Genomic DNA, 27,102 nt, shown 5'->3' on the forward strand with positions numbered 1-27,102 from the left:
GTTGACTGACTCTGTATGTTCAGCCCTGTACCTGGTTCCAACACGAAGCCAATAGCTTCGATTTAAGTTGATTCCAGGTAAATAATATATGATGATGATGATGATGAAATCTAAATGTATTGTTAAGACGATACAAAGTTAAACTGCGTCCATCAATACTTCTTAAAGCATGAGGATTTGAATGGTATGTTGAATTGGTGGGAAGCGTTTCTTGACTAGTGTCGTAAAATGTCTTGGTGATTTGCGTGTCCGGGAATTTTCTCGGTTACGCCGAACCACCGGAGTATCTTTGGTATGTAGTCAATTGCGGTTTGAAAAACTCGTAAAGGGCTTGAAGAGCTTGTGCGTTCCTGAGCATTGGACCCTAATTCGAACCGAACGTTGATCTTGGTTATCTTTCTTCGCAAGGTGATTCTTGCCATTATGTGTCTTCTACATATAAATATTCTATGCGAGATGCTATCACCTATGCTGCACGTCCTGCATTTCGGTGAGTCGATTAGCCTGAATCGGTATCGATATGACTTAGTCGTAGGGAAGTGACCTGTACGTAGCTGGGTTGCTAGGCACCGTGTCGCTCTGGGTAGTTCATTGAGGATCTTAGCGGTTTTTGCAGCTGTCAGCTTTCCGGCTGATGTTTTTGAGGTATTGGACTTGATGACTGACAATCTCGAAGCTTCAATTTTCAATGGAGCTGTATAGCGTTCGCGCATTCTGCGTCGCATTGCTGAGTATGAAGTACTAAGTGTGAAGTCAATGTTAGTGTAATGATTACATTTTGTCCTTCCCTCGTTGGCTGTTATATCAGCTAGTTCGTTACCATAGATGCCCGTATGTCCTGGGATCCAGTTCAGTTGGACTATGGTTCCTTCTCTTCCTTTCATTCTTTTGATCCTTTCGATTTTGTCAAGCACTTGTTTTATCAAGTATTGTCCTGTCTTTGTCGTTTTTAACTGAACGATCGCCGACAAGACCGCTAGACTATCGCTATGGATGAAGACAGTATGTGGGGTCGGAATGTGTGGGGGTATGAACTCACGTTCTACTTGCATTAATGCTAGATAGACTCCTACTAACTCGGCTTCGTATATTGTAAACAGGCTGTCAGTGCATAGTCTGTAAGAATATCTAACCCACTCTCTTTTGTGTGGTAGCTTAGCCACACAGGCTGCTGCTACTTGTCCCTCAGCCAATGACCCATCTGTATAGAAGTGCCATGACGTGTGGTATTGTCTACACAATTTTGTGTGCTGTGCTTTTGCTTGGTCTTTATCCTCTGCTCGTGAAAAGCTTAGTGTTGCAGGTACCCAGGGTACGAAAGGATGGGCTACTATAGTTTCCATCTCCTTTAGACCCTCAAGCATTGGTGTGTGATTCCAGGTAAAATGATGATGATGATGAAATCTGAATATATTGTTAAGACGTACAAATTATAACTTCGTCCATCAATACTTCTTATAGAGTCAGGGTCATTTCATTCTTGAGTTTGTAGGAGTCAATTGGAAGTGTTTCTTGACCGGAGTCGTAAATTGAGATGCTTTTGCACCGTATTGGATTCGAACCTACTACACTCTTGTGAGGGGAGGATCTAAGCCTTCACCGCCACCCCAGGGGCAGCGGCAGGTAAAATTTTTTTTGGCAGTTTTTAAAATCTCGATATTATTGGTGTAATTTAATATAGAAATGAGTCCATTTTTTCAACGCCTCGCTAGCTCAATCGGTAGAGCGTGAGACTCTTAATCTCAAGGCTGCGGGTTCGAGCCCCGCGTGGGGCTGTTTAATTTTTGCCCGCTAGTATATTTTTGAAGTGTAAATCCAAAGAATCTATTGTTACAAATTTTTGGGGTTCTTCAGATTACATTGATAACAGTAGAGGAACACAGTAGAGTTTATGTAATCATAAATAATTAGAAAGCGTAATTTTGCAAATTCACATTCGAGACTACTTATGTCCTATCATCATTTTAGTATTTCAAAAAGAAGAATCATGAAGTCAGAACAATCCACGCGAGTACCTTCATTAAAATAATGCATTGTAATGTAATGTAAGTCAGTAAAATATATGCACAAGAATAAACTTTGTAATTATACCTCGGTTTCCACTTGATCAGCTCTGCGATCATGTAGTGAAGCTTTTGCTCTTATATTAGAAGCAGTATGCCTCATCCCTTTGGCAGCCCATAAGGCAGTTCTAATAGGTTTATATTGGTAACTACCTCTATGCTCACGATGCATAGCTTTTCTGATCGCTTTTTTTGATGATTTGTTGTTATGTCTGGCGTGTTTATTTAATTCACCGTCTTCCTCATGATCAGTTTCATATTCGCCAAAATCACCTGACATTCTACCGGACATTCTGCCTGACATTTCACCAAACGTGCCCAAAGTACCTACTGAGTATCCATCTGTGCTGTATCTATGAGAAGTTCTATGTGAACTGTTGTCTGCACCACCAATGACTGCCCTCGCAGGGTCACGGTTTCTGTCCACATCGGTATACTCATTTATAAAGTCACCAACAGTGCTACGCTGGCCAGAACTGACGGCCGCTTCCCAAGCTTGCAGGACATCCATACTCTCCTTGTTACCTTTGAAATGACTGTGTGTTTTACCCAAACCAGACTTATATCTTATGTCTAATTCGACATAACCAATCTTCTTCAAATTGAGTCTCTCGGCATCTTCCTCTGTATAAGTATAACATTGCATCAAGCGATGGAAATCTTTGCCTTCCCAGAGTGACATTCTAAAGTTTCGTAGCATTTCATTGTCGACGACATCCCTTAACCAGATGATAGCGACAGCGGCGGGCGTGTTACCCACGCGACTGTTCGTATAGAATTCCAGTCTGAATGAGCTAGCATAGCGGCGTTTAACTGGAAGGCGCATCGGTGGTTCATCAGTTTCGATTTTCCAAGCGACTGTGTCTACTGCAGTTGTTTTCCTTTTGTTGAGTTTGACCTCTGATGATATCGTGCGTATAATACATCTGTTATAATTTACATGCATTCCTTCGTTGAATTTCACAACGACGTTTGAGTGAAGCTGTACGGTACCTATTTCCCAACCCAGTAGAGGTCTTTCGAGTTTCATATCGCTACTTCTGAATAAAATGCTTAGTCGTATACGACCATAGCCGAGACCTCCTATGAGTGGGTAGCTGTTTGTCAATTGACAGCCGTTTCTTAGTATATCAGAGAGTTTCAATGGAATAACACCAAGGATTGGATCTTCCTCCCTATAACGGGAATCATAAACGACAACACATACCACTGTGCTCCTCCAATCAGCAATAAACTTTTCAGTACCAGCGTTGAAAACTGGATTAAATGCAAATGGTTTTTTACGCGTTCTGTATACAGTTTGGTCATTTACTATAACAATGCAGTAGCTGCTTGGAGCTGCTGAAGATTCTTCATCTTCAGTTTCCATATAACTCTGTCCTGCTACACCACTACGCATTGAGTCAGTACCAAATGAACCAGTGATCTTCTTAACTTCAAGTTGCGAAATAGAGTGGATTTGAAATGAGAGTATACCAGAAGGGAAATCAGGCTCTGGTTTGATGCGTTGTACGAGTCTATTCTCATTCTCGAGTTTATGATCGCCAAATTCATCTTTGTATTTCTTGGCGATGTCTTCTGGTACACCTGGATGTGTACCTGGGGTAAGAAGACTCTTATTAAGATCTCTTTTAGGGTGGAATGAGACGCTCCAGCTGAGAGTGCCTTGTCGTTTGGTTCCATGTACCTGTCCAGCTAACTCACTGTTGAGCCTATAAACTTTACCAGGATGTCTGACTAGTTTTGTGATACTCATTGTAGCTGCACCCAGACGGTCATCACTATGAGATCTTCGTTAGGCTTTTAAAAAAATATCGAGTATACGCACGCAGAAAACCTATCGGAGTCGTATAGCTGTACAATAATGTCCTCCTGTGACTTGATTATCTCTGGACGTAAAAGGATCGTTGTTGATTCTTCCCAAGTTGGGTACAAATCGTTGACAATAACCTACATGCCAGTGTTAAAGAGCTATTGTAGTATAGGACAACTCACCCGCGTTGAATAAACTGGTTTTTGCTCCTTACTAAAAGAGATCGTACAGTATCTAAGCAAATAAGAAGAGTTTTTCTAATAAACCCAAACTTACGGATCTGATGTACCATTTGTGTCGCTTTTCTCTATATCGTGAGCCCCATGGATACGAATATCGATAACTCCAATAGCAGTAGCGTCGCGCTGATGGGTTTGTAAGTAATGAGATTTAAGTAAATCGAGCCTACTTTAACATCATCTTCTAATAATAAATCTTGCACATCTACCGTGTAAGCTGGAAAACAATCAGATATGACCTTAAGATGCAAATTTGGCTTACATTTAGGTGCGCAGAAGTCTCTCATTGCAGCGTTTATACTGCTATTGATAAATTGTGAAACGAGTGGCAATTTCATAGCATTGAGGAAGTGTTTAGTGAGTGGTGTAGCAGATATGACTACTTTTGGGAGACCCATGAAAGCAATTGTGGTGTTCTTTATAAAGGGAGGGTCTGGGATAAGTTGACAGCGGGCTCTCAGTGTTCCTGTCATACCCTGAACCTCTACGTATACTGGCATGACAGCACCTAACATCTTTTTTAAGCCTACGACGAAGTGAATAAGCATGTGTATATTCCGTGACTGTACGGTGCTTTAGCGACTCATGTTTCATAAACAGTTCCACTAACCTTGCTGGCTAAACTACCCGATGGTTTAGCTCTATAGGCGAAATTTATCTCCAAATTGACATACTCCCCTGACTCTTCATCTGGTCTAGCTCTACTATCACTCTCTTTCTCCTCGTCATTATTATTGAGAGTTTCCATCATTTCGGCATCTGTGAGATCCCTCATAGATAGTACACGCATTGGTACCGTACCTTGATCCATATCGCTCACTTTGACACCGTTTACAAATCCAGCCATGAAGGATGGTAACATAGATTCCATCGTGTCTTCCAATAAATCAATACCAAGTGTAAACAGATCAGGATTGATGATGCCCCATACTCTACTCAATATCTGATTCATCCAGTTACAACTCTCCTGTATACCACCAATGGATGCCTTACTATTGAGTACTCTTTGTCGTTCCTGTTCATATACAAGCTTATCAGCTTCATTATCAAGATGCCACCATATCCTCCATAGTAAACATGCAGTGAGAGCAATGATCAAGGGTATAGGTAATGGTATTATAGATAAAATAGCGGTGTATATTCCAAACTCCTTCAAAATTGTAGGGAAATTCTCTCTAATGAATTCCTGACTGGAGTGTGTGGGTGGGAATGGTTTACTGATAAAATTGTCATCAGCTATGTTAGCCTTCCCGCTTAGTCTGCGCATGACATAGTCATATTCCTCTTTTGTCGTATCTTTCGCTTCTACGTTGTGTAAAGTGATAGGATCTAGTACAACGCTATCGTAATTTAGTAGGTGTAAAACAAAATAAAATAACTTCTTACTCATCTCCATCTTCGTTCATCGTTGTCAAGGTGTAAAATGCCAAGCTGTGTCCAATAATAGTACATCGTATGACGTCATAGGTATTTTAAAATAAATACTTTAACTACAACAATTAGAGGTGACAAATTTATCAGCCTCTGTCCCAACCGCGTCTGTTCGATTGTCCAGGTGAAAGTGACTAAGAGAGAAATGATAAGATAATTATCAAATAAAGAAGCGTATAAAACACCCCAAAATAGCCACTCTACGTCATCTAAATTACTGCCTATTGAAATTACCCATAAGAGCAAGAATAGCCAGCCAGATGTGAATGATAATATGATAAGTGTGAGAGGCAGTGCACGTGATCTACCCAACTTGCTAGCGTTAATTGTAAGTAAACAAAGTAATAATATTGGTAGAAAAGTTGATATCTTGTAGACTAGGTATATCATTGCAAGTATGGTAACGATCAATATCAATTGTATACTAGCACTTCCATTAGTTAAATCATATTCACGCTTCCTCATTGGGTCGCTAAGCACTGAATATGCTTCTTGTACTTCTCTGAATTGTTCATCAGTTGCTTTTCCCGTCCTATCTGGATGATTTTGCAGCGCTAATTTTCTATATGAGAGCTAAAGGGTATCTATGAAGTGCATATATTAGAACATTGAAACACATACTTTAATATCTTTTTGAGATGCATCTTTGCTTATGTTTAGAGTATCATAATGGTTTTGTTTCATGAGGTCATAAGGAAAAGGTCAGTATCACACAAATATTAAAAAAACAAATTTGAAATCCTCACTAAATACATAGTATGTCTACAAATTGAAACAATGATAAATCCATACGTGTATTGATCGCTGTATGTTAATGAAATCTTCTCAATCATACCCCTCAATCAATCAATGCTAGTATAGTAAACTGTACTAATGAATTTCCTTCTATAGCGCGTGGTCGTACCAACAGCAAGTACACCACCACGTATAGCGCTCGCCGTGAGATGTCGGAGTGTAACATGGTTTGGAATTGGTAATACACTATTATCGTCTAGAGTACCGCCATGAGGTACGGGATTGCTTGATGAAGAGGCCAACTGCGGTGGTTGAGTATTTAATACGACTCTTTCCAGCTGTCGAGGCAACATAGGTGGTTCCGGTAGTGGAATATTGCTTGCTTGTGGTGAAGATGGAGGTGAAGATTCAAGGTTGGCGTAGTTGATAAGCATTTGGGGTATATCACTTGTGTATTCATGAGCTAATGTTGGATCTTGATGCGACAAATCGATAAAGTTATCCTGTTGTGGTGTAATTATACGCGTGTTGTTAACTTCCTTCGAGTGCTCCATTTTATCGCCGATCTTAGGCACTTCGACATAGTTGACCATCAATCCGTCATCATCGGTTGCTGTTTGAAGGTCGTCACTGACACGCCAATTGTTATCTACCACAAATACGATTCTGTGGTGACCAGGTGGAAGTTTAACACAAGTAACAAAGTCACCCTCACTATCAAAACGTCAGATGGTTCATCAGAAAAAAACAAAACGTACCTCCTCGTCATCGGTACGCTTGTCTTCCAATCAGGGCCAAATTTAACCTGAGCTTCGTGACCACCACCACGCCAACTCAATACTGTATCCGTCAATTCATGATCAGCTATGCTCTCATCATTCTGCACTGCTGCAGTGTTGTACGCAGGTAAATCAGCACCGTCGTCCATTTTGAGGCTAGGGGTAGCTTGTGTGGCAGGTACAGTAGGGAAGTAACTTGCTTGTAAAGCGACTGCTGCGTCTATCAATGGAGAGCTGACAGTCCCCGGTTGTGGAATCCAAGCTGGTGGTGGTTGATCTTTGTTGACATTTTGTGTGCTGCTTGTAGTTTCAACGTCATTCGAACCAACTAATTGAGGCTTAGCTGATTTCTCTACTGTTGCGTGCTGTGATAAAGGTAACAAATCAGGTAATTCTAAACTACGACGCCGGGGAAACTCAGGTCTACGTCTAGGTTGTTGGGCTTTATAGGCGGCTGCCTGCTGCTGACTGGCCTGTCTGTTGTGTGTCGCTATGTCTTTAATACTCTGCTGTCTTTGGGTATTGTTGGAGGATGCACTATTGCCCATGTTGGTGGTTTGAGAGATAGAGGGATATGGAAAGAGGTGCGAGAGATGCGGGGATATATTGGGAGATGTATACAAGCGAATAGAGGGATATTGTAGTAGTAAACTAATATGTCAATATATTTGTCATCGATCTACGTCAGACGGAAGTAGTAAATCGAAGACTAATTAAGTAGCTACAAAGTAGCTACAAAAAAACTAAGTAATCAATCCATTGAATGATAATATGAAATCACTATATAGTATAATAGTCACACATAAAAAATAAAAATCTCAAAAGGAAATACAGCCTGCACAAAACAAATACCTTCCCAAATGCTTAAACTAATGAATCGGACTTTTACAGAACTTCGCTTAGTCGAAGAGACCGAGACCCATGTCATCGTCAGATTCTTCCTTGGCTTCTTCCTTCTTTGGAGCTTCTTCAGCTGGAGCATCAGCAGCAGCGGCTGGTGCACCTGCAGCGGCTGGGGCACTACAGTTTGTTAGTACGATGAAAATATTTTCTTATAGGGAAGACCTACGCTGCTGCACCTGATGAGATGTTGGTCAAGATTTCAGCGACGTCTTTGCCTTCAAGAGCCTTAGCGAGAAGGGTAGCCCAGATACCTTCAACCTCGACACCAGCTGCACTGGTGAGCTTGAGGATGTTCTCAGCTTCGATTGGGAGGTTCTCGTCAGCCAAGATGAGGGAGGCGTAAGTACTGCATGTTTATTAGTAATTTATTTCAATAGCTGATTAGTTCCGCACGTTGCGAGCTCTTGTGACATTTGGGATTAGCTGTTGCGTCCTAAAGAAGAATATCTCAGTTGGAAAAATTCGACAATCGCCTGAGAAAAAAAATATAAAAATTACTAAATAAATATGCTTCTTTGTGATATTTAATAGGTCTTTATAAAGGTATATACGTTATCAATATTCTATATCTAGTCTTCCTCTGTCCTTTCGATATGTGATCTCAGTGTGTAGTTGAGAGATGGTATCCTTCGGGTGTTTTATCGCTGCTATACTATCTACATATATTTCTGCTACTTTATTCTTAGGATCAAAAGAAATAACCCAAATTATGGGATACGACAGTTTAGGCGATATATCTATGACCTATAATACATCTACGGCATCATATGCGTATATATACTCACTATATTTCACTATCTCTCATCATCACTTACTATCTCTTCCTCTTATCATCATATCTCTTGCTCTTCAACATCTTCTTCCATCATCGCAGGCGATGTCGATAGAATACCCTACAACGGCGCATCTGAGGCATCGTAAAGCCAACTCATTGAACAAAGTGCAAGATGGTCAGACGCTTAGTTACAAGGATCTCCACAATCAACAGAAACATCTCACAATAATCAATAGATTGCGTATATTCTTATTGAATGACGGTCTTAGCTATTTATTTATTGCTGTATGGGTTCTCATCTCTAGTTTGGTATTCGGTCTGGGCTTCGTACACTACGATCTTAACGATGAGTACGTCGGTGGTAAGTGCACATTTAAGCGGACGCGGAGATGCTCACATAATACAAGCGCGTACAATATTTGGTAAATCGTTCGTATCGGCTAAGAGTGCAGCTCTTTGTCTGCACATCAATATCGCATTTATACTCTTCCCAGTTTGTCGTACCCTTGTTTCATTCGCCAGGAGTACACCCCTTGGGCAGGTTATTCCATTTGATAAGAACATAGATTTCCACAAGATAGTTGGTTATGCCATTTGCTTCTTTACAGTTATACATGTTCTATCGCACCAATCAAACTTCGCTCGTTTGGCGATCCACAATGGAACAGGCTTCAAAGGTTTCTTTTTCAGTAACTTTGCTTCTGGTCCAGGTGCAACTGGCTGGATTATGTTGTTATGTCTCATGACCATGCTATATTTCGCTCGCCAGAAGAAGCTTCGTAGAGCTAACGTCGGTTACGAACGCTTTTGGTATTCACATCACTTATTCATACCATTCTTTATCCTCTGGCAATCGCACGGTATGTTCTGTATGATACAGCCGGATTCTCCACCATATTGCAATTACAATGTCGTCGGTGTATTTTGGAAGTACTGGATAGCCGGCGGTGTTATTTACATTGGTGAAAGACTTTTAAGGGAATATAGAGCGAGGAAGTTGACATATATTAGTAAAGTCATTCAACATCCTAGCAAAGTTATTGAATTACAAATACGCAAAGAGGGTATTAGAACTCAAGCTGGGCAATATATCTTCCTCAATTGTCCAGCTATATCTCTCTGGCAATGGCATCCCTTTACACTCACTAGCGCACCTGAAGAGGATTATATTAGTGTACATATACGTATAGCTGGTGATTTTACAAAAGCTCTAGCTGCCAAATTAGGATGCGATTTAGATCAAGAGGATAAGGTGATCGAAGGTGACGATCCAAATGGTGTGAATGCTGGTGTAGTAAATAAGGTACTCCCTCGTGTTATGATTGATGGGCCATTCGGTTCAGCCAGTGAGGATGTCTTCAATGTGAGTATATCATTTTAATCATGTGACTCGTCTAATTGTCATCTTTAGTACGAAATCGCGGTTCTCGTTGGTGCAGGTATTGGTGTAACACCATTCGCTAGCATTCTTAAGGATATCTGGTACAGGGCACACTGGCCAGATCCAAACAAACCTACTAGATTGTCTAAAGTTTACTTCATCTGGGTCATCCGTGATTTCGGATCTGCCGAGTGGTTCCATTCCCTTCTGCATGCGATTGAAGAGCAAGATCTTGACAACTACATTGAGGTACGCCAAGATATTCTAACGTTATATAATTAACATGGCCTTCCAGATTCAAACATACCTCACTGCAAAGATCAAAGTTGATGATATCCAAAATATCCTTGCACATGATATCGGTAGTGAAAGAGATGCAATTAGTGGTCTTCGGGCACCAACAAACTTTGGAAGACCAAATTGGGTGAGTGAAGAATGTTCTTCTGATGTGATTTCTCTGATTGCTGCGTAGGATCGTATTTTCCAAGGTATTACAGCTAAGCATCCAAATACCGACGCCGGTGTCTTTTGTGAGGATTTTTGTACGGTTCTATTATCACGCTAATCATCCCTCAGTCTGCGGTCCTCAAGCTCTTGGTTCTGCTTTACACAAGTGTTGCAACAAATACTCAAACCCAAAGGGAACTAGATTCTTGTAAGTCAAGACTCTCTTGGATGACTTATCTAACGTCTCATAGCTTCGGTAAAGAAAACTTCTAGAAGTGGGACACTATCTAGGATTACATATAAGCATTTTTTTACATCACGAGGTTACTTTTTAAATTCGCACACAAACTGTTGTAAAAATATAACAATTAACTATTATCATTTACTACAATTTTAAATGAGATATATGCGATTCCTACGTAATTGTGAAAGAGATATTATAAATTTTCCTGCTAGATGCACCTAGTTGCTTGCTGATTGTTGCTTTTTTCTTGATATACATTTATGCTACTATATTAAGTGAAAATTTCCGTGTTTGTAAAATTGTTCTATTAAATACTATATTGACTAATAAAATTGAATAATGATCATGAGTGCCTTATATGATTGCAACATCAGGATTAGATTACTAGTGGTCTGTCAAGTGATGCCAAAGCTAATGCCAATGATGTTGATGTATCTGTGTCATTGTTAAGGAAACCATATTGTTCTTCCTTTGGTCTATTGATCTCAGATTGTCCATCAGTTGGTGTATGAGGTTGAGGCTCAGTTGGTGTAGAAACATGTGACGAATTGCTAAAATCGAGTTGGGGAAGTGACAAAAATTGTGGACCAGGTCCACCAATTTCACCATCACTATTGGATTTCTCGATAGTCTTCTTTTGATGTGATGTACCTCTTGCATTAACAGTAGCTGGTTTCCATTTGGTTGCTTTCTCACGTTTCGTGAGTAGCGGATCAAATATAAACCTCTGTCTTGGATGAATATAGCGAACTTTAGGTGGAAGTTCCTTAATGTCGAATGAAATAATGATTGATATCTTGTCAAGATCTGATTTTGGTGGGAAAAAGTTACTAACTTTTAAGGACTCAACTCTAAGTGGTACTTTCGCTGCTCTTTCAATCTCTGTGGTGTCTATACTGGTATTCTTTTCGGCACTTGGCGAGAATGTACAGTCAGAAGCATATAACAACGCCTTCGACGGATTTATTGGTCTTCCATCAGCTTGGATTAATGTTTGCTTGAGTTTACGTAGTGACCATTCGCCATCTGCATCAATAACTATTGGTGGTGTGTTGTCTTCAATACTGATATCATCTTGAAAAGTGGCTAAGAGTGTAAGAGTATCTAGGGCAATATGTTAATAGTTATTAACGATTTGTTATTTTTTAACCCACCATTTGCATATGGAACGACTCTCGCTACCATGTGTATAATGTTGTCGTTTTTCAACCAACTGCCATCCTTCATGAGTGTCTTGATTGGCATATCGTCATCACCGACGAACGTACTACTGAAGTAAGACAATATGGACGTCTTCTGTAAGAGTTGTTTGTTGTGTTGCCTAAATTGACTCTCTGCACCAACATCGATAGAGGTTTTATATAGGCGTATACAGTTTAATAACAACTCTTCATCGTCTACCAGCTCAAATAAGTCTCCTCTTCCTCTTAGACGTTCTTGTCTAATAATTTCTTTTTTGAGTTGTTTTACTGTCAAAGTTGGAGAAAACGCGAAGGTGAACGGTGTAGCCCGTGATTCAGGGTTGTCGAATACAACTCTCAATCTAAATGTCTGCTTCTGCTTACCCGCAAACAAGGTAGAGAGCGATTTTGATTTCAACATGGACGTCTCCTTCCAAATAAGGTGACTAATATATCTTCAACTGTCAATAATACCTGTTTAGGCGAACTGGCGAACTTTAATTTATTTTTTGAAATTTTTAAAATTCGCTGTGCTAATTACAGGAAACACAAATAATCATTACGTGGGAGTTCTATGACTATGATAGTACGTAATTACAGGGTATTGGTCAAATTTGCTTGAGTTCGTAAGAATAGTAGGATGATATGAGTCCTTTGGGATTATATAACGTAGGGTATATACCTCTTGTACAACCTCATCTGTGTCATTCCATTGCATAACATCATAGATGTAAACCAACAATCTATGGTCATTAAGTGTACTACATTTGTAAGACATAATAGATATTTCTATATGCCATATACATCTCTCTTCTAGTCTTCCATGATCAGCGAGAAAGAGGAATCCTTAAATATACACACTGATGGAGAACTCACAGAGGAGAAAGAAATAGATCATGGCACATCGCGTACTACTAGTATGTACAGTCAAGTTGACAATGCACTTTCCAGTAACGACAATGAGCAATTGAGAAAACTAGCACGTTTATCCGCTTTAGAAAGGTCGAGGTCTCTTCGTACAGCAACTTGGTAGGTATATTTAGCTAGTCCTTACTTTCACTCACTAGTTCAGGTGCCATTTCTTGAAAATACCCAGCGAGAAAACAACTTTACCTCCAGTGTCTGAATTTTGGAAATCACCCAGCAAATCGAGAAGCAGATCACGAACACGTTCACCAAATGGTAGATACGCACTCGCCAGACAGTGGTTCTTCTGGTCTCCATTTAGTGAGGAAGACGTTGAAGAAATCGATGAACGATACAGCTTGAACGAATACTTGTGCCTTTTTAGCGAACAAGATAGACGAAGTTTGAGAATAGCACATCCGGATGAACATCAAGTGAGGTTAGATATCGACAGATCATTTATACACTACCCTCGCAACATTACATCCAAGCAGAAAGATCAATTGAAAGCTTTATTACATGATCTAATCATTAGTACACTACGATTACGACCTTCGTTGCATTACTTCCAAGGATTTCATGACATTATTGGTGTATTAGTAGTAGAGCTTGATTTAGATTTACTAAGGATGCAGAAATTTGTAGAGAAATTCGCTCTACATTGGTGCAGAGATGGTATGGGTGTCGGACTAGAACCTATTCTAGGATGGCTAAGGTTAATCCAAAAGATACTCATAGCAGTAGATTTAGACTTAGCCGTTATAGTCGAGAAAACTTCTCCTGAGCCTTTCTTTGCACTCTCATGGATACTCACACTCTTTGCACACGATGTAACATCTCAAGCGGGGATTGCCAGATTGTTCGATGTTTGGATTGCAGAAGGACCACACACGTTGGTCTATTTCTGTGTTGCTTTGATTCTTCATAAAAAGGAGCAAATTATGGGTGTAGTCAAGAGTGAAGATTTCGATGACGATATTGGCAATCTTCATGCGATACTTTCCAGTATACCTGACTCTTTGGATAAAGAGTTACCATTACTTTTAGATTCAATGATGGAAATAAAGAGAACGTATCCACTTAACCATCCGTTTGTAGATGTCGATGTAATCATGGGCTCTTTTTCTGTCCTCAGATCACCACCAATAAGTATTTCTGATGAAGCCGCTGAGTTTGCAACCAGGAAGGTTGGAAACTTAGTAAAACAACCGCTCCCTGCTCTTGAAATACTTGCTTCTGCAATTGTAAAACGCAACCAAGATCAAAAGCTACAATTGATGAGAAGGAACCGTGTCAAATGGGCAATTACAGTGAGTGTTACTGTTTCTGCAATAGTTTTTGGATACTACACGAAGAGGAAGCCAGATGTCTTGGGCTTACTTAAGAGCACATTAAACACATTATAGGAGTAGACTGTATATTGATACATGTATTTAGATAACTAAAGTGGTTCGATATTTGGAACGGGACCAAGAGGAACAACTCCACTGGCATTGACACTGCGTTGTGAGTGATAGTAGTGATATTTGATGTCTGTTTTGCGTCAATTATGTCATTGAAATGGTAAATTAAACTCACGGTCAAAATTGGTTGTCGACTTGAATGCATCGTTATTCCAATAAAGATTCTTCATCCAGCGATTCTAGGATGTGTTCAGTCGAAATCTACTGTGATATTATTAACCTACGATGTTAGGGTAATTGTATCTGATCATGGCCAAGTTACACTTAAAGTGGCTGTAATAGACAGGATCGAAGCGAACCTGTGGTGTTATTGTGTCAGTTGAGATGCCTTGAAAAGGTATACTCACAATAGTAGTGTAAAGCCTAACATCAGCCTCTGTGAGTTGGCCACCAACAAGGAAATCCCTTCCATCGGAGAGTATCTTTTCTAACCTATCCAATGACTCGAAGAGTGGCTTTACGTGGTTCTCATAAGCTTGTTGTGTCGACGCAAACCCGCTCTTATAAACACCATTGTTCACTGTATTGTATACCCAATCATTCAGTTCGTCAATTTCACCTCTCAGGTGCTCAGGATAGATGTCACCACCGGCATCCAGTTTCAAGTTGTTAAGGAAGCGAATAATTTCACTTGACTCGTTAGACACGATAGTTTTGAGTTTGTTGTCCCAGATAATTGGCACTGTGTACCTAGCATTGTAGTTTTTGTCAGCAGTGAAGTACAAATCGCGAAGACTGTCTATGTGTTAGTAAATTACGGGTCGTGAAAATTTACCCTCACAGCGTTGCATCCACACCATCAATTTGACATCCAGTTGCACCCTCAAAGTTCTTATCAAATGTCCACCCGTCCTCGCTAATGTAAGGATGAACAACTGATAAAGGCAAGAAGTCCTCTAATCCTTTGAGTGCGCGTACTATGAGTGCTCTGTGTGCCCATGGACATGCGTAGCATACTACTAAATGGTAACGATTAAACTCTGGTTCGAATTTTGTGCCGCTTTTTATTTCATCTCTGAATGCACTAACCTGGCGTCTACTAGGGTGTTTAGACGTCTTATACTGGTAGTATAATAATACGCACCTAAACTCGCCATCTTTATCTGCGAATTTCAGAATGTCCGCTGTCATCTTGATAGTGAATTCCAAAGATCTGATTTCGTAATACGACGATGCTTATCAAGCGTATGTCATGAACATGAGTAATGATGACGTTAGATTTATTCTCAAATGGAATCTATATATCTCTAAATAAATAACTTCTATACAGCTACATTAGGCTTTCATCTCTAACCATGAGGAGGGTGCTCAGTGGAGAGCTCAGGAAGAAAGCTAGCTGGAGTACGATATATACAGTGTATTAAGATATCCTATTGACAATGTATAGCCAGCTTAAGCACGCATTCTTCTCATTCTTCTACACGAACTTGTAGGCTATCAAATGACACAAAGAACTTCATCTCACAATTTACTATCAGACGCCTCAGAAGTACATAGGAATGAAGTAGGAGTGCAGCTGCTTACTCCATCCTTGCGTAGGCAAGTCTACCCTCGTGATCTCGAACAACCGCATCCATCGTATGTAAACATCGCCTTAGAACATCTCGAGAAGCACAATTTAGCAAGTGGTAAAGGATCTACACTTCCTCAGACTAGCTTTACGCTACCACCGCTACAGGGGCCAGATTTAGATCATCACTTCTGGAGAATTGGGAGCGAAGTTGCAGAACCATATTTAGGATTATCCAAGGACTTGTGCAGTAGAAAATTACCTACAATGCCAGATTATTGGGTTACAGACACCCACGGTTGGACAGTTTACGATTCCGATGGAAGTTACAAGTGCATTGAAAATGGCCCCTCAACGGAATCTATGGTGGTTTTTGATGTAGAAACCTTACCACATATTTCTCAACATGCTGTTATGGCGGTAGCAGCCTCGCCCACTCATTGGTATAGTTGGATATCACCCTATCTAACTGGCCATTCAACCTCTACAGAGCATTTCATACCCTTGGGAGAGAGTGACAGTAGAAGTCGTATTATCGTTGGTCACAACGTTGGTTACGATAGAGCAAGATTGGCACCAGAATATGCAATGGAGAAGTCAACTAACAGATTCATTGACACAATGTCACTGCATGTTGCTGTTAGAGGTATGTCGAGTCCTCAGAGACCAGCTTGGGTCGCCCATAGAAAGGAAAAACAGCTAGAGCGCGACCATGCACGTGAAGCAAGCCAAACAGTTAGGAATATCTTAACAGAGCGCGAGGATCCTGAGCTTCAGAAATCATTGATGAAGTATGAACTAGAGGAGAAAGCTGCTCAAGAAGCTATCGATAAAGCAATGCTGCAAGTGTCAGTTGAAGACACAGGAAACTCCCAATGGCAAGACATTGCAACATCAAACTCCCTTAATAATGTTTACGAATTGTATAATCCCGACAAACCACGACTTGACAAGCAAACCAGGGAGTACTTCATGGACGAGAGTAGTAATGCCGAGACACTCAAGCCTGAGTTACAAAACCTGATGCAATACTGTGCGCTAGATGTTCAAGCGACACATGATGTCTACCAGAAGGTATTGCCAATGTTCCTTGAGCGTTGCCCACATCCGGTTAGTTTTGCAGGCATGCTCGGTATGGGAAACTCCTTTTTACCTATCGACCAATCTTGGAAGGAGTACATAAAGTCCGCTGAAGGGAAATACAAAGAACTGACAGACAATGTTCATGACAATCTAGGTGAACTAGCTGAAATGGCCAAGACAAAATTGGATGATGGCTCATGGAAAGATGATGTATGGTTATCTCAACTTGATTGGACACCTAAACGTGCCAGACGTGCGCGGAAAACCACCTCAAAAGGGAACAAGACTGATATTGAAATACCCACTTGGTTCTCAAAAATGCTTGCAAGACGCACAGATTCGATGCTTTCATCACCATCACTGAAGGCAAGCATATTACCATACCTTATACAACTGAAGTACCTGGGTCATCCTATAATTTTTACCACCACATTAGGCTGGGCAGCGAAAGTACCAAATAAAGATGACACCTTGCAATCTCAAGCGGAGCAATTAAAAGACAATGATGCTAGGAAATACGAAGAGGATAATTACTACTTTGTCAAAGTTCCTAATACACTTAGTAAGAGCTTCATCGTTGGCAATGTCATTAGCAAGGCATTTGAGGGGTTGGTAAAAGATGGTAGATTGACCAGTGTACTTTCCAAAGAAGAACTTCTAGGTGTATTTAGCGGCGGTGATGGAAAATCTGAAACATTACTCAATAAAATTATGTTGGAGAGCTATCTCAATAACAACATTAACGAGCTCAGTGAGCTTGACTGGTCACCAACGAGGCTAACCTCGGCATCACACAAGAAATTACTACATGCAAGCGAGCTAGCTGGTGTTGGCCTCAACGAATCTTTCGGTAAGCCGATAAAGTCTTCGACGCCTGCAGAAAACCTGAATTCTTCATTGATGCAACCAAAATGGTACTGGGACCTTGAGGGGAAGCATAGGCGTGAGGACGGCAAAATTGAGGTATCCACGAGAAGCAAGTTGTCACCAATATTGCTGAAGCTACGTTGGCTCAATTACCCCGTTTTTAGTTCACGCAAACATGGCTGGGTGTATAGGGTACCAAGGAGTGATATAATCAATGAGAAACACACGACTCGCCAACCTGAACTTGCTTTCAAACATCCCTCGGATGCTACGCTCAGTGAAGCAACAAAAGAGTTTGCATTCTACAAAATACCCCACAAAGACGGTGAAGAATACAATGTTGGAAACCTCCTATCGAAGGGATTCATACATGCCATGGAGTCAGGTGTGCTGACTAGTGAGGACAACACTGCTCATGCAGCAATGGATCTCAATGCACAGTGTAGCTACTGGATTAGTTCAAGGGAGAGAGTGATGAAGCAGTTCGCTGTCTATGATGGTTCTGATGGCGTGAACATGGGTCTAGGTGGTAAGCAGTCCAAACGTGGTATGATTCTCCCAGAAGTTATTCCAATGGGAACGATTACCCGTCGAGCTATTGAAAAAACTTGGTTAACAGCCTCAAATGCTAAGAAAAACCGAGTTGGTAGTGAACTTAAAGCCATGGTGAGAGCACCCCCTGGTTATGCATTCGTTGGTGCAGATGTTGATTCTGAGGAATTGTGGATATGTGCTACTCTGGGTGATGCGCAATTTGGTGTGCAAGGCGCGACTGCGATAGGTTGGATGACACTAGAAGGTACAAAGAGTGCTGGAACCGATTTACATTCTGTTTCGGCAAACATTTTGGGTATTTCTAGAGACCAAGCGAAGGTGTGTGGGATTAGGTAATACTGTTATAATTTAACGTTCCTTAGGTTTTTAACTACTCACGTATTTATGGTGCCGGTGTTAAGCATGCTGTACAGCTGCTCCTTCAATCAAATCCTTCCATAAGTGAAAGCGAAGCCAAACAAAGAGCAACAGAGTTATACGCCGCGACAAAGGGTAAGACGATAAGAGATGCATTTGGAAAAAAGTTCTGGTATGGCGGTACCGAATCGTATGTTTTCAATAAGCTCGAAGAGATCGCACTAAGCGACCAGCCTCGCACACCCACATTAGGATGTGAGATTACAGCGGCTCTATCCAAGAAGCACCTTCCAGCATCTGGTAGTAATTTCATGACCAGTAGAGTCAACTGGGTCGTCCAAAGTAGCGGTGTAGACTATCTGCACATGCTTATTGTGTCTATGGAGCATCTCATCAACAAATATAACATAAAAGCAAGGTATTTAATTTCCGTACATGATGAAGTTCGTTTCTTGGTTGATGAAAAGGACAAATATCGGCTAGCACTCGCACTGCAAATAGCTAATCTCTGGACGAGAGCCATGTTTGCATTCAAATTGGGCATGGACAACCTTCCTATGTCGGTCGCATTCTTCTCTGGTGTGGATATAGATCAAGTCTTCAGAAAAGAGGTGGACATGGATTGCGTAACACCTTCAAATACCACAGCTATACCACCAGGAGAATGCTACGACATAGAAGCTCTTCTGAAAATAACAAATGGTACGATAAAACAAGATGGTAGAAAGATGGAAGATCGTCCTCCGGTTAATGAACCAGCACCCGACTGCCGGTTCTTCACACAATCTCACAGACCACCGACCGTACACTTCCTCAAAGCGCAGTCAGCAAGTTCTGTATCTCAAATCAAAATGTTAGAGAGGCAATTACGAGAAACTCCAACTGATGTCATTCGAACACCCGGTAAAACCACCGGGAAGAAGAAAACTTCTCAAAGCCCAAGAGGCCCAGTAAGAAAAGTTAACATTATTCGCAAACCTATCAAGAATTGATTTTTTAGATATTTTTGTATATTTATAAGCAAGTGCATTATTAATATTCGTGAAGCTACTGTGGAGGTGAGAAAATATATATTACGAGACCGTGTGCCTTCTTCATCACAACTATAAACGAAAAAAGGTAATTAAGAGACAAATTAAAGAAATAAATTAACAGACTTTACAGCAAAATGGTACAAAACAAATCAGTTATCTTCAACGAAGTCCCAGTCGGTGAACCCGTCGTTGGCAAAACCCTCAAGGTCGTTACTGAGGAATTCAACCTCGACCAAAACATCCCAGAGGGTTCAGCTATTGTCAAGACTCTCACTTTATCGCTCGATCCTTATCAAAGAGGTAGAATGCGTCCAGAGGTATGTGTGAACACGGCGAAATGAAACATGCTGATGACGCAAAATAGGAAATTAAATCATACGTTCCAGCTTTCTCAATTGGAAAGCCAATTGACAATGCAGGTGTTGCTCGTGTCATTAAATCAAACAGTGCCGACCTCAAGGAAAACGATCTCGTCTATGGTGCTTTACCTTTCTCAGAATACGCTGTAATCAGCTCAAAAGGCTTTTCAAATGTTACAAACAGCCCAGCCAGCCCACAGACACTTGTCGGTGCTCTCGGTATGCCTGGTCGTACAGCATTCGCAAGTTTGGAAGCTTTAGTTGAGCTTAAAAAGGGTGAAGCAATTTTCGTCTCAGCTGCCTCAGGAGCAGTAGGAGCTTTGGTCGTACAGATTAGTAAGCTCAAGGGCCTTAAGGTTTTGGCCAGTGCTGGTTCTGATGAGAAGGTAAAATTCTGCAAGGAGATCGGTGCAGACCATGCTTTCAACTACAAAACCTCAGACACACGTGAGGAAATCAAGAAATTTGGCCCAATTAACATATTCTACGACAACGTTGGAGGTTCTACATTAGAAGCCGTTTTGGATACGATAGAAGACTTCGGAAGAATTATTGTAAGTGTCCTGGAAATGCTCTGAAGCTTTCTGACTGTTACATAAAGGCCTGTGGTGCTATCAGTCAATACAATGCTACTGAAGCATACGGTATTAAGAACACTTTCCAAATTGTCGCAAAGAAACTTACTATTAAGGGTTTCATTGTCTTCTACCTTCAAAACCAACCAAGCAAGAACCCAGAATTCTCTGGAAAGACTATCGAGGACGAATTCTTAGCAATCATGCCAAAACTCGTCACAGACGGTTCTATCAAGGTTAAAGAGCATGTATATGATGGTCTCGACAGTACACCAGTCGCTTTCAATGATCTTCTCAAGGGTAACAACTTCGGTAAAGTTGTTATCAAGCTTGAATAAATCCATCGAGCGAACAGGTTTCATACACGATCTGCTATCTAAGTTTTTGTATATTTTATAACATCTATTATTTATAACGATTAATAAAGATTATCAAGGAGGAGTTCCTATCTATCGTTCCAAAATTCTTCTCAAATGCCTTTATCTAGGTCAAACAGCATATCTGATGTTATCGACAGTGTTTCATGCGATTTCAATGATACTTTCAAAGATTGACAATTCCAGTAATATTTTTCAAAGTTATCTGGACTATAATAATGCTATAAATGATAGTGTTTTAACATTGTTTAGGAGTTGTCTTTGTAAGTATTTGAGTTTGATGACTGTTGAGAGACACAATTAAATGTAAAAACTTGTCACAGTTTCTATTCCATATATTAGAGCCTATATTTATACATATATATGGGTTTAAGTTTCTGCATCGTGCAAGTTTTGCACTATCGGACTAACTTGTGTGGGCATATGCAGGTGATATGTCATTCGTATTCTATAAATTAGAAAATTTCTGATACAAATGTTCAGATAGATCAGAACTGTCAGAGTTATCTTTACTCTGTGACTGATAGTGTTTAACGGAGATTAGATAGTTGCATTAGATTGCAATATTGGAAAGATTTGAATAAGTGTAAGTAGCTACATATGATATTAGCTTTATTCTTATCATATACTTACAATATCCTACGTATCTCTTCCTGGTACCTGACGACCATAACCTTCTCGAGATTAAAGACAATTCGAATACTCTAGTATGGGTAGAATATTAAAGGTATTGTCAGCTGGCAATTTAGAGTTTACGACAACCTGCTCTACTTCGAGTTACCCAAAAGAAGGCAGCAAAGTTAAGAGCAAATCGCAATCTAGTACTATACAAGGAGCCTCAAATATTCTAATCGGACTCAATGGTTTACCTGATACTAAAACGTTTGTTTACTCCCAATTAGGCAGGGATCTCAACAGCAACTGCGTCAAGGCTCAATTAGAAGATGAAGGTATTTCTACAGAACACATTCATAAATCAGATTCTGGGGGCGTACCTGTTAGTCTCAGAGCTTATTAAAGTACATACTAATATGAGATCCAGCATACGTTTATCATTCACAACACGTCTAATAACATGACTACAAGGTTTAATCATTCTAATAGCAATAGTAATACTTCTTTACCACCTCTAGAATTCTTGGATGATGTGCTTCAAAGGTCGTCTTTCGATTGGGTACATTTTGATGGACAGACAACAGCAAACCTGTATGAGACTATGAAGTACATACGAGGAAACAAATACCTAAGTGGCCTTGACGTAACGTTGAATGATCAGGCAACTATATCTATAAGCTGTTTTAGCAGATTAAAACCTGATATTGAAGATTGTCTTCCATTCGCAGACGTTGTATATTTCAACAAGGAGTTCGTCAATGTGGGTAATAAAGTATTGAGCTCCTGAGATATTAACGTCGATCATAGAAAAGCGGCTTTGATGATGCAAGAACGTTTTTACTCTTCATGTCGCTGAGGGTTTCTAAAAAGGCCAACTTATATTGCATTTGGGATGAAAGAACGACCTATATGCTTTCATTGAAGACATCAGAGTTCATCAGAGCAGAAAGTTCTCGTAGACCACGCACCCATTCGCGTACGAGATCATACACCAGCAGTAATTCCATAGATGAAGCCTTCGTAGCAGGAACAATCTATGGAACACTAGCAAAAGCGATATCTACAAGTGGCCATCTCAATATCAAATTCGACAATCAGAAGATACTACAATTCGCTACTGATATGTTAGGTTTGAAAGCTGCGGGAGTACCATTGAAGGATTTGGGAGGAATCCTCATCAAAGAAGGGTGGTTTATCGACTTTAATAATGGTATTTACAGTTCCGACTCAGAAGGTAGCATTTAAGTGCTCAGGAAGAGATCATGACTATTCGTATAAAGAAAACTACATCAATAGAGGCACTGCAAGGATTAACACCTCATTGATACGACTTGATAGTTCGCAATATATCCACTTGCAATTTACAGACATTTATGCATACCATTCTACTTTAGCATTACAATACAATTTAACGACCCATCCATCCACCGTCGACAGTAAGAATCTCACCGTTGAGATACTTTGATGCCTCACTTGCTAAAAAGATGACTGGACCAACAAAGTCTGCGGGTTGGCCCCATCTATTGGCAGGGATACGCTCACTTATCTGTCTCAACCTTGTAGGATCAGCGAGCAATTTTTCGTTCATATCTGTAGCTATATATCCAGGTGCAATTGCGTTGACATTAATATTCTCCCTGCTCCATTCATTTGAAAGAGCCTTTGTAAGTTGACCAACAGCACCCTTAGCTGATGCGTAAGCTGGTACAGTGAAACCGCCTTGGAATGTGAGCAAGGATGCAAAGTTGATGATTTTTCCGTGTCTTCTAGGTACCATATGTCTACCGGCAGCTTGAGATAGCAACCAAACAGACTTTAAGTTTACGTTGATTACGTCGTCCCAGTCATCTTCACTGAATTCTGTGCTAGGTGAGCGTCTCTGTATACCACCACAATTAACGAGGACATCGATGTGACCACCGTCTGCAACTTTGAGTGCTTGATCGAAGACGCCCTTGACTGCATCAATGTTTGATAAATCAGCAACGACAATATCAGCCTTAGCTCCTGCGTCTGTGATCTGATCCCTGGTTGCAGTATTTGAAGTGTCTCTTTGTACTAAAACTATATGCTTAGCACCTGCTTTTGCCAAACCAACAGCACATGCTTGACCTATACCTCTGGTTGCACCGCTATCTCTTGTTAGCTTGTATAAGGTAATTTCCGTATCACTTACGTAATGAGGACGTTTTGATTAGAGAGAGAGAATAAATCTGAAGGGGAAAAGTGATTTTGAGTTTCTGCACTGCTTGCCATGATGAAAGTTTGTTATTGAGGACAGTCCGATTTCATCTCGCTGTTATTTCAATCATTTCGGAACAGCTTCCGGATGTGATTCTATAAAAACGGAGTGTTCTAGCATAATTACCAACACAATAAATTTAAAATGTCAGCAAAAGTTAGTCCTTTTAAGCTTTTACAAGTACTATAACTAACAGAAATACAGATTCTTATCTCTGGTACTATCGTATGGGCTCACAAGGAAATTGAGCAGCTCAAGCAATTTGGTGAAGTCGTACAACTCACATCAACCTCCCGTCAGCAATTCTACGAGGAACTAGAGACCAAGTACTCCGGTATAGTCGCAATCTACAGACACAACGACAGCGCAAGCAAAATTGGTTTCTTTGATAAAGAATTGATAGATAAGTTACCATCAACTGTGAAATTTATCTGCCACAATGGCGCTGGATATGATCAAATTGATGTCGACGCAGCAACTGCTAGAGGTGAGAATTCCTTATGACTTGTTATCCATTTAGTTGACAAATATAGGTATTCAAGTATCTCACACACCAGCAGCTGTAGACGACGCCACAGCTACTACAGCAATGTTCTTGATCTTATCTTCATTACGTCAATACTGGAAAGCAGAAGTTAACGCTAGAAAGGGTGTCTTCAAGCAAGGTTTAAAGCCAGCTTCTGATCCAGAAGGTAAAACAATTGGTATCATCGGTATGGGTGGTATCGGTGGCGCATTAGCAAAGAGAGCTTTAGGTTTCGATATGAAAATAAAATATCACAATAGAAGAGAAATTCAACCTCCTCCAAGTTTCCCATGCGAGTATGTCAGCACTCTGGATGAGTTACTGGCTACCTCTGACGTCATCTCACTTAACCTCCCACTCAATGAAAAAACAGCAAACTCATTCGGTAGAGAACAATTCAGCAAGATGAAGGACGGTGCGGTCTTGATTAACACAGCTAGAGGTGGTGTTGTCGAGCAAGAAGCATTCATTGACGCCCTCAAGTCTGGTAAATTGTCCTCAGCAGGTCTCGACGTTTATCCAGATGAGCCAAACATCGACCAAAGATTGATTGACATGCCAAACATTTCCCTTCTCCCACACATGGGTACGGAAACACGTGAAACCCAACACAAAATGGAAGTCTTAGTTATTGACAACATCAAGAGTGCTATCTCCTCTGGCAAACTCCTCAATCAAGTACATGAACAGAAGAAATGATGTAAATAAATGCCAATATTTAAATAAATGTAATTGTCCGTATATTCCTACTTTCCTAGACGTTGTTCGACTTTACCATATGAATAGAGTGCCCTTGTTAGAACGTCTTCCGATAACGCGCCCCTTGAGAACGGCAAACGATATTTTTCATGATATATTTCACCAACCCTGAGTTGCCATGGAGGGAACCCCTTCACCTGTAAACATTTACTGATGAATGATGGTTGAAGGTGGTGAACAACTATTAATTCGGGATCATCATGCTTATACCATCTCTTCATAAGACTATCTGTGAATGCGATTCGTTGGGTATGTGAACTAAATTCCTCGTTTTGGACATCCGCAGCTACTTTGAAGAATCTCTCCGTTGCTTCATCGCCTGAGAGTAGTCTCACAGAGACGGTACTTTTGTTTATGTTACCAAGACTCTGTGGGGTTAATGTAGGTGTTGGTGGAGGAGACAGCGGTGGCGTATCTGTACTCGTATCTTCGACATCGACATCGTTATAATACTTTTTGAGAGTTCCTTTAGATTTTATTAATTTCATAAATCGGTAATAATCAGCATTCACTCACCTGTGTGCTCATATATAGTTAGTTGCTGAACACCATGGTTTTCGCACCACCTGGTAGCATTCTTAGCGCTATCTATTAACCATTGTAACTGCTTGTCACGCTTCCAAAGCCCTTTATATTCATTCAAAATTAGGACAACTGCTAAAGTTCTTGGCGCTTGAACGTTATAACTCTTTCGTAATCTGAGTGCTGCTTTGAGACTTTTAAATAATTGAACGCTGAGATGCAATAGATGCAAAAATATTAATAACGCCAACAAGAGCGTCTTCTTTAATATCGCGACTAGTTGCATGTTGGGTATATGGATGTTGGGAACTAAGAAGTGACAAGTTATAGCATATCAAAGATGCTGTCATAATCAATAAGTTATTTAATTTCCTCATATGAAAGTGTCGTAAATTGTTACTAGAAAGCACAAGATACGTAACAGCTCTACTAACATACTTCAATAATCCCGTCAAAGTACCCTTGACACTGAAATACACAAAATGTCTCCACAACGCTCCAGCCGGACAGGTAAAAAATGTTTATAAGCAAAAAGAAATTCGGATACCGGGAATCGAACCCGGAGCTTCGGTGGTCATTCAAGTGAAAAACCGATAGGTTAGCCGCTACCCCATATCCGAATTATAATAATTCTAGTTTTCTAATTTAGATAAAGTGTTTATTATCATTTTTCATTTTTAATATTCCGATAAATTTTTTGTTAGGAACCACACAAAAGTGAGTGGGTTAGAAATTCTTACAGACTAGGCACTGACAGCCTGTTTACAATATACGAAGCCGAGTTAGTAGGAGTCTATCTAGCATTAATGCAAGTAGAACGTGAGTTCATACCCCCACACATTCCGACCCCACATACTGTCTTCATCCATAGCGATAGTCTAGCGGTCTTGTCGGCGATCGTTCAGTTACAAACGACAAAGACGGGACAATACTTGATAAAACAAGTACTTGACAAAATCGAAAGGATCAAAAGAATGAAAGGAAGAGAAGGAACCATAGTCCAATTGAACTGGATCCCAGGACATACGGGCATCTATGGTAACGAACTAGCTGATAGAACAGCCAACGAGGGAAGGACAAAATGTAATCATTACACCAACATTGACTTCACACTTAGTACTTCATACTCAGCAATGCGACGCAGAATGCGCGAACGCTATACAGCGCCACTGAAAATCGAAGCTTCGAAATTGTCAGTCATCAAGTCCAATACCTCAAAAACATCAGCCGGAAAGCTGACAGCTGCGAAAACTGCTAAGATCCTCAATGAACTACCCAGAGCGACACGGTGCCTAGCAACCCAGCTACGTACAGGTCACTTCCCTACGACTAAGTCATATCGATACCGATTCAGCTAATCG

The 27,102-nt window shown here is 40.5% G+C and overlaps 16 protein-coding genes and 2 non-coding genes across 18 annotated transcripts in view; 8 read left to right on the top strand and 10 right to left on the bottom strand.

The window, feature by feature from the left end:
• Positions 1 to 188: 188 nt before the first annotated feature.
• WALSEDRAFT_31536 (hypothetical protein) lies at positions 189 to 985 on the bottom strand (the record flags this gene model as incomplete). The annotated part of the gene is made up of 1 exon (XM_006956805.1): positions 189 to 985. A coding segment is annotated over exon 1 (619 nt), but the record flags the coding sequence as incomplete, so codon positions are not given.
• Positions 986 to 1,702: 717 nt separating this feature from the next.
• WALSEDRAFT_t18 lies at positions 1,703 to 1,775 on the top strand. Its single transcript has one exon. It is a non-coding gene; the product is annotated as a tRNA-Lys (tRNA).
• Positions 1,776 to 1,984: 209 nt separating this feature from the next.
• Positions 1,985 to 6,222, bottom strand: WALSEDRAFT_59632 (hypothetical protein). The gene is made up of 9 exons (XM_006956806.1): positions 6,168 to 6,222; positions 5,502 to 6,119; positions 4,726 to 5,455; positions 4,378 to 4,678; positions 4,286 to 4,332; positions 4,153 to 4,241; positions 4,059 to 4,110; positions 3,892 to 4,013; positions 1,985 to 3,844 (listed from the first exon to the last, which is right to left on the bottom strand). The coding sequence occupies exons 2-9, from the start codon at positions 5,519 to 5,521 to the stop codon at positions 2,086 to 2,088; spliced, it is 3,120 nt and encodes a 1,039-aa protein (XP_006956868.1). The 5' UTR covers positions 5,522 to 6,119; positions 6,168 to 6,222; the 3' UTR covers positions 1,985 to 2,085.
• WALSEDRAFT_62837 (DnaJ-domain-containing protein) lies at positions 5,633 to 6,230 on the bottom strand (the record flags this gene model as incomplete). Its single annotated transcript, XM_006956807.1, has 3 exons — positions 5,633 to 5,680; positions 5,730 to 6,119; positions 6,168 to 6,230. 3 exons carry the CDS (start codon positions 6,228 to 6,230, stop codon positions 5,633 to 5,635), a joined length of 501 nt encoding a protein of 166 aa, XP_006956869.1.
• Positions 6,231 to 6,258: 28 nt separating this feature from the next.
• Positions 6,259 to 7,203, bottom strand: WALSEDRAFT_59633 (AMPKBI-domain-containing protein). The gene is made up of 3 exons (XM_006956808.1): positions 7,115 to 7,203; positions 7,040 to 7,091; positions 6,259 to 6,995 (listed from the first exon to the last, which is right to left on the bottom strand). Exons 2-3 carry the CDS (start codon positions 7,048 to 7,050, stop codon positions 6,389 to 6,391), a joined length of 618 nt encoding a protein of 205 aa, XP_006956870.1. The 5' UTR covers positions 7,051 to 7,091; positions 7,115 to 7,203; the 3' UTR covers positions 6,259 to 6,388.
• Positions 7,204 to 7,959: 756 nt separating this feature from the next.
• On the bottom strand, positions 7,960 to 8,376 carry WALSEDRAFT_50388 (ribosomal protein 60S; the record flags this gene model as incomplete). Its single annotated transcript, XM_006956809.1, has 3 exons — positions 7,960 to 8,080; positions 8,130 to 8,309; positions 8,357 to 8,376. 3 exons carry the CDS (start codon positions 8,374 to 8,376, stop codon positions 7,960 to 7,962), a joined length of 321 nt encoding a protein of 106 aa, XP_006956871.1.
• Positions 8,377 to 8,836: 460 nt separating this feature from the next.
• WALSEDRAFT_31540 (NADPH oxidase B) lies at positions 8,837 to 10,928 on the top strand. The gene is made up of 7 exons (XM_006956810.1): positions 8,837 to 9,099; positions 9,146 to 10,101; positions 10,150 to 10,368; positions 10,415 to 10,543; positions 10,592 to 10,649; positions 10,696 to 10,774; positions 10,818 to 10,928. The coding sequence occupies exons 1-7, from the start codon at positions 8,841 to 8,843 to the stop codon at positions 10,837 to 10,839; spliced, it is 1,722 nt and encodes a 573-aa protein (XP_006956872.1). The 5' UTR covers positions 8,837 to 8,840; the 3' UTR covers positions 10,840 to 10,928.
• Positions 10,929 to 10,984: 56 nt separating this feature from the next.
• Positions 10,985 to 12,529, bottom strand: WALSEDRAFT_59634 (hypothetical protein). The gene is made up of 2 exons (XM_006956811.1): positions 11,965 to 12,529; positions 10,985 to 11,914 (listed from the first exon to the last, which is right to left on the bottom strand). The coding sequence occupies exons 1-2, from the start codon at positions 12,410 to 12,412 to the stop codon at positions 11,187 to 11,189; spliced, it is 1,176 nt and encodes a 391-aa protein (XP_006956873.1). The 5' UTR covers positions 12,413 to 12,529; the 3' UTR covers positions 10,985 to 11,186.
• Positions 12,530 to 12,556: 27 nt separating this feature from the next.
• WALSEDRAFT_56527 (hypothetical protein) lies at positions 12,557 to 14,294 on the top strand (the record flags this gene model as incomplete). Its single annotated transcript, XM_006956812.1, has 4 exons — positions 12,557 to 12,577; positions 12,623 to 13,020; positions 13,064 to 14,207; positions 14,233 to 14,294. Exons 2-4 carry the CDS (start codon positions 12,815 to 12,817, stop codon positions 14,290 to 14,292), a joined length of 1,410 nt encoding a protein of 469 aa, XP_006956874.1. The 5' UTR covers positions 12,557 to 12,577; positions 12,623 to 12,814.
• An 8-nt stretch (positions 14,295 to 14,302) lies between these two features.
• WALSEDRAFT_31542 (hypothetical protein) lies at positions 14,303 to 15,497 on the bottom strand. The gene is made up of 6 exons (XM_006956813.1): positions 15,445 to 15,497; positions 15,142 to 15,396; positions 14,708 to 15,095; positions 14,585 to 14,659; positions 14,476 to 14,539; positions 14,303 to 14,430 (listed from the first exon to the last, which is right to left on the bottom strand). The coding sequence occupies exons 1-6, from the start codon at positions 15,489 to 15,491 to the stop codon at positions 14,339 to 14,341; spliced, it is 921 nt and encodes a 306-aa protein (XP_006956875.1). The 5' UTR covers positions 15,492 to 15,497; the 3' UTR covers positions 14,303 to 14,338.
• A 304-nt stretch (positions 15,498 to 15,801) lies between these two features.
• On the top strand, positions 15,802 to 19,724 carry WALSEDRAFT_16207 (hypothetical protein; the record flags this gene model as incomplete). The annotated part of the gene is made up of 2 exons (XM_006956796.1): positions 15,802 to 18,693; positions 18,738 to 19,724. The coding sequence occupies 2 exons, from the start codon at positions 15,802 to 15,804 to the stop codon at positions 19,722 to 19,724; spliced, it is 3,879 nt and encodes a 1,292-aa protein (XP_006956858.1).
• Positions 19,725 to 19,831: 107 nt separating this feature from the next.
• Positions 19,832 to 21,113, top strand: WALSEDRAFT_31545 (NAD(P)-binding protein). The gene is made up of 4 exons (XM_006956814.1): positions 19,832 to 19,851; positions 19,897 to 20,083; positions 20,131 to 20,679; positions 20,727 to 21,113. The coding sequence occupies exons 2-4, from the start codon at positions 19,901 to 19,903 to the stop codon at positions 21,036 to 21,038; spliced, it is 1,044 nt and encodes a 347-aa protein (XP_006956876.1). The 5' UTR covers positions 19,832 to 19,851; positions 19,897 to 19,900; the 3' UTR covers positions 21,039 to 21,113.
• Positions 21,114 to 21,371: 258 nt separating this feature from the next.
• On the top strand, positions 21,372 to 23,838 carry WALSEDRAFT_59637 (hypothetical protein). Its single transcript, XM_006956815.1, has 4 exons — positions 21,372 to 21,671; positions 21,721 to 22,074; positions 22,120 to 22,452; positions 22,500 to 23,838. Exons 2-4 carry the CDS (start codon positions 21,787 to 21,789, stop codon positions 22,935 to 22,937), a joined length of 1,059 nt encoding a protein of 352 aa, XP_006956877.1. The 5' UTR covers positions 21,372 to 21,671; positions 21,721 to 21,786; the 3' UTR covers positions 22,938 to 23,838.
• WALSEDRAFT_59638 (NAD(P)-binding protein) lies at positions 22,512 to 24,008 on the bottom strand. Its single transcript, XM_006956816.1, has 2 exons — positions 23,869 to 24,008; positions 22,512 to 23,824 (listed from the first exon to the last, which is right to left on the bottom strand). Exons 1-2 carry the CDS (start codon positions 23,946 to 23,948, stop codon positions 23,101 to 23,103), a joined length of 804 nt encoding a protein of 267 aa, XP_006956878.1. The 5' UTR covers positions 23,949 to 24,008; the 3' UTR covers positions 22,512 to 23,100.
• A 61-nt stretch (positions 24,009 to 24,069) lies between these two features.
• On the top strand, positions 24,070 to 26,054 carry WALSEDRAFT_59639 (hypothetical protein). The gene is made up of 4 exons (XM_006956817.1): positions 24,070 to 24,090; positions 24,139 to 24,421; positions 24,468 to 25,687; positions 25,738 to 26,054. Exons 1-3 carry the CDS (start codon positions 24,079 to 24,081, stop codon positions 25,157 to 25,159), a joined length of 987 nt encoding a protein of 328 aa, XP_006956879.1. The 5' UTR covers positions 24,070 to 24,078; the 3' UTR covers positions 25,160 to 25,687; positions 25,738 to 26,054.
• On the bottom strand, positions 25,207 to 26,027 carry WALSEDRAFT_27553 (hypothetical protein; the record flags this gene model as incomplete). The annotated part of the gene is made up of 2 exons (XM_006956818.1): positions 25,207 to 25,685; positions 25,736 to 26,027. The coding sequence occupies 2 exons, from the start codon at positions 26,025 to 26,027 to the stop codon at positions 25,207 to 25,209; spliced, it is 771 nt and encodes a 256-aa protein (XP_006956880.1).
• A 225-nt stretch (positions 26,055 to 26,279) lies between the features above and the next one.
• Positions 26,280 to 26,361, bottom strand: WALSEDRAFT_t24. The gene has a single exon. It is a non-coding gene; the product is annotated as a tRNA-Glu (tRNA).
• Positions 26,362 to 26,614: 253 nt separating this feature from the next.
• Positions 26,615 to 27,102, top strand: part of WALSEDRAFT_31550 (hypothetical protein) — a 1,242-nt gene continuing 754 nt past the window's right edge. The window contains exon 1 of the mRNA XM_006956819.1: positions 26,615 to 26,676. The gene's annotated coding sequence lies outside the window, so the exon portion shown is untranslated. The remainder of the gene's footprint in view (positions 26,677 to 27,102) is intronic.

This window comes from Wallemia mellicola (genome assembly GCF_000263375.1).
Source record: "Wallemia mellicola CBS 633.66 unplaced genomic scaffold WALSEscaffold_4, whole genome shotgun sequence".
Lineage (NCBI taxonomy): Eukaryota > Fungi > Basidiomycota > Wallemiomycetes > Wallemiales > Wallemiaceae > Wallemia > Wallemia mellicola.

Excerpts from the sequence above, each read along its gene's own strand:
- WALSEDRAFT_59632 (XM_006956806.1), bottom strand. The coding sequence starts at position 5,521 with ATGAACGAAGATGGAGATGA. Across the intron at positions 4,333-4,377 it reads AGACTTCTGCGCACCTAAAT|CTTACACGGTAGATGTGCAA; the intron begins GTAAGCCAAATT and ends ATTGTTTTCCAG. Across the intron at positions 4,242-4,285 it reads TATTAGAAGATGATGTTAAA|CGCGACGCTACTGCTATTGG; the intron begins GTAGGCTCGATT and ends CAAACCCATCAG.
- WALSEDRAFT_31540 (XM_006956810.1), top strand. The coding sequence starts at position 8,841 with ATGTCGATAGAATACCCTACAACGGCGCATCTGAGGCATCGTAAAGCC. Across the intron at positions 10,102-10,149 it reads CCAGTGAGGATGTCTTCAAT|TACGAAATCGCGGTTCTCGT; the intron begins GTGAGTATATCA and ends TGTCATCTTTAG. Across the intron at positions 10,369-10,414 it reads ATCTTGACAACTACATTGAG|ATTCAAACATACCTCACTGC; the intron begins GTACGCCAAGAT and ends ATGGCCTTCCAG.
- WALSEDRAFT_59634 (XM_006956811.1), bottom strand. The coding sequence starts at position 12,412 with ATGTTGAAATCAAAATCGCTCTCTACCTTGTTTGCGGGTAAGCAGAAG. Across the intron at positions 11,915-11,964 it reads AGTCGTTCCATATGCAAATG|ATACTCTTACACTCTTAGCC; the intron begins GTGGGTTAAAAA and ends ATATTGCCCTAG.
- WALSEDRAFT_31542 (XM_006956813.1), bottom strand. The coding sequence starts at position 15,491 with ATGACAGCGGACATTCTGAAATTCGCAGATAAAGATGGCGAGTTTAG. Across the intron at positions 14,540-14,584 it reads GATACAATTACCCTAACATC|AATCGCTGGATGAAGAATCT; the intron begins GTAGGTTAATAA and ends AACACATCCTAG. Across the intron at positions 14,431-14,475 it reads GTCGACAACCAATTTTGACC|ACATCAAATATCACTACTAT; the intron begins GTGAGTTTAATT and ends GACGCAAAACAG.
- WALSEDRAFT_31545 (XM_006956814.1), top strand. The coding sequence starts at position 19,901 with ATGGTACAAAACAAATCAGTTATCTTCAACGAAGTCCCAGTCGGTGAA. Across the intron at positions 20,084-20,130 it reads GAGGTAGAATGCGTCCAGAG|GAAATTAAATCATACGTTCC; the intron begins GTATGTGTGAAC and ends GACGCAAAATAG. Across the intron at positions 20,680-20,726 it reads AAGACTTCGGAAGAATTATT|GCCTGTGGTGCTATCAGTCA; the intron begins GTAAGTGTCCTG and ends TGTTACATAAAG.
- WALSEDRAFT_59637 (XM_006956815.1), top strand. The coding sequence starts at position 21,787 with ATGGGTAGAATATTAAAGGTATTGTCAGCTGGCAATTTAGAGTTTACG. Across the intron at positions 22,075-22,119 it reads CAGATTCTGGGGGCGTACCT|CATACGTTTATCATTCACAA; the intron begins GTTAGTCTCAGA and ends TATGAGATCCAG. Across the intron at positions 22,453-22,499 it reads TCAACAAGGAGTTCGTCAAT|AAAAGCGGCTTTGATGATGC; the intron begins GTGGGTAATAAA and ends CGTCGATCATAG.
- WALSEDRAFT_59638 (XM_006956816.1), bottom strand. The coding sequence starts at position 23,948 with ATGGCAAGCAGTGCAGAAACTCAAAATCACTTTTCCCCTTCAGATTTA. Across the intron at positions 23,825-23,868 it reads AATCAAAACGTCCTCATTAC|CGGTGCAACCAGAGGTATAG; the intron begins GTAAGTGATACG and ends AACAAGAGATAG.
- WALSEDRAFT_59639 (XM_006956817.1), top strand. Across the intron at positions 24,422-24,467 it reads CGACGCAGCAACTGCTAGAG|GTATTCAAGTATCTCACACA; the intron begins GTGAGAATTCCT and ends TGACAAATATAG.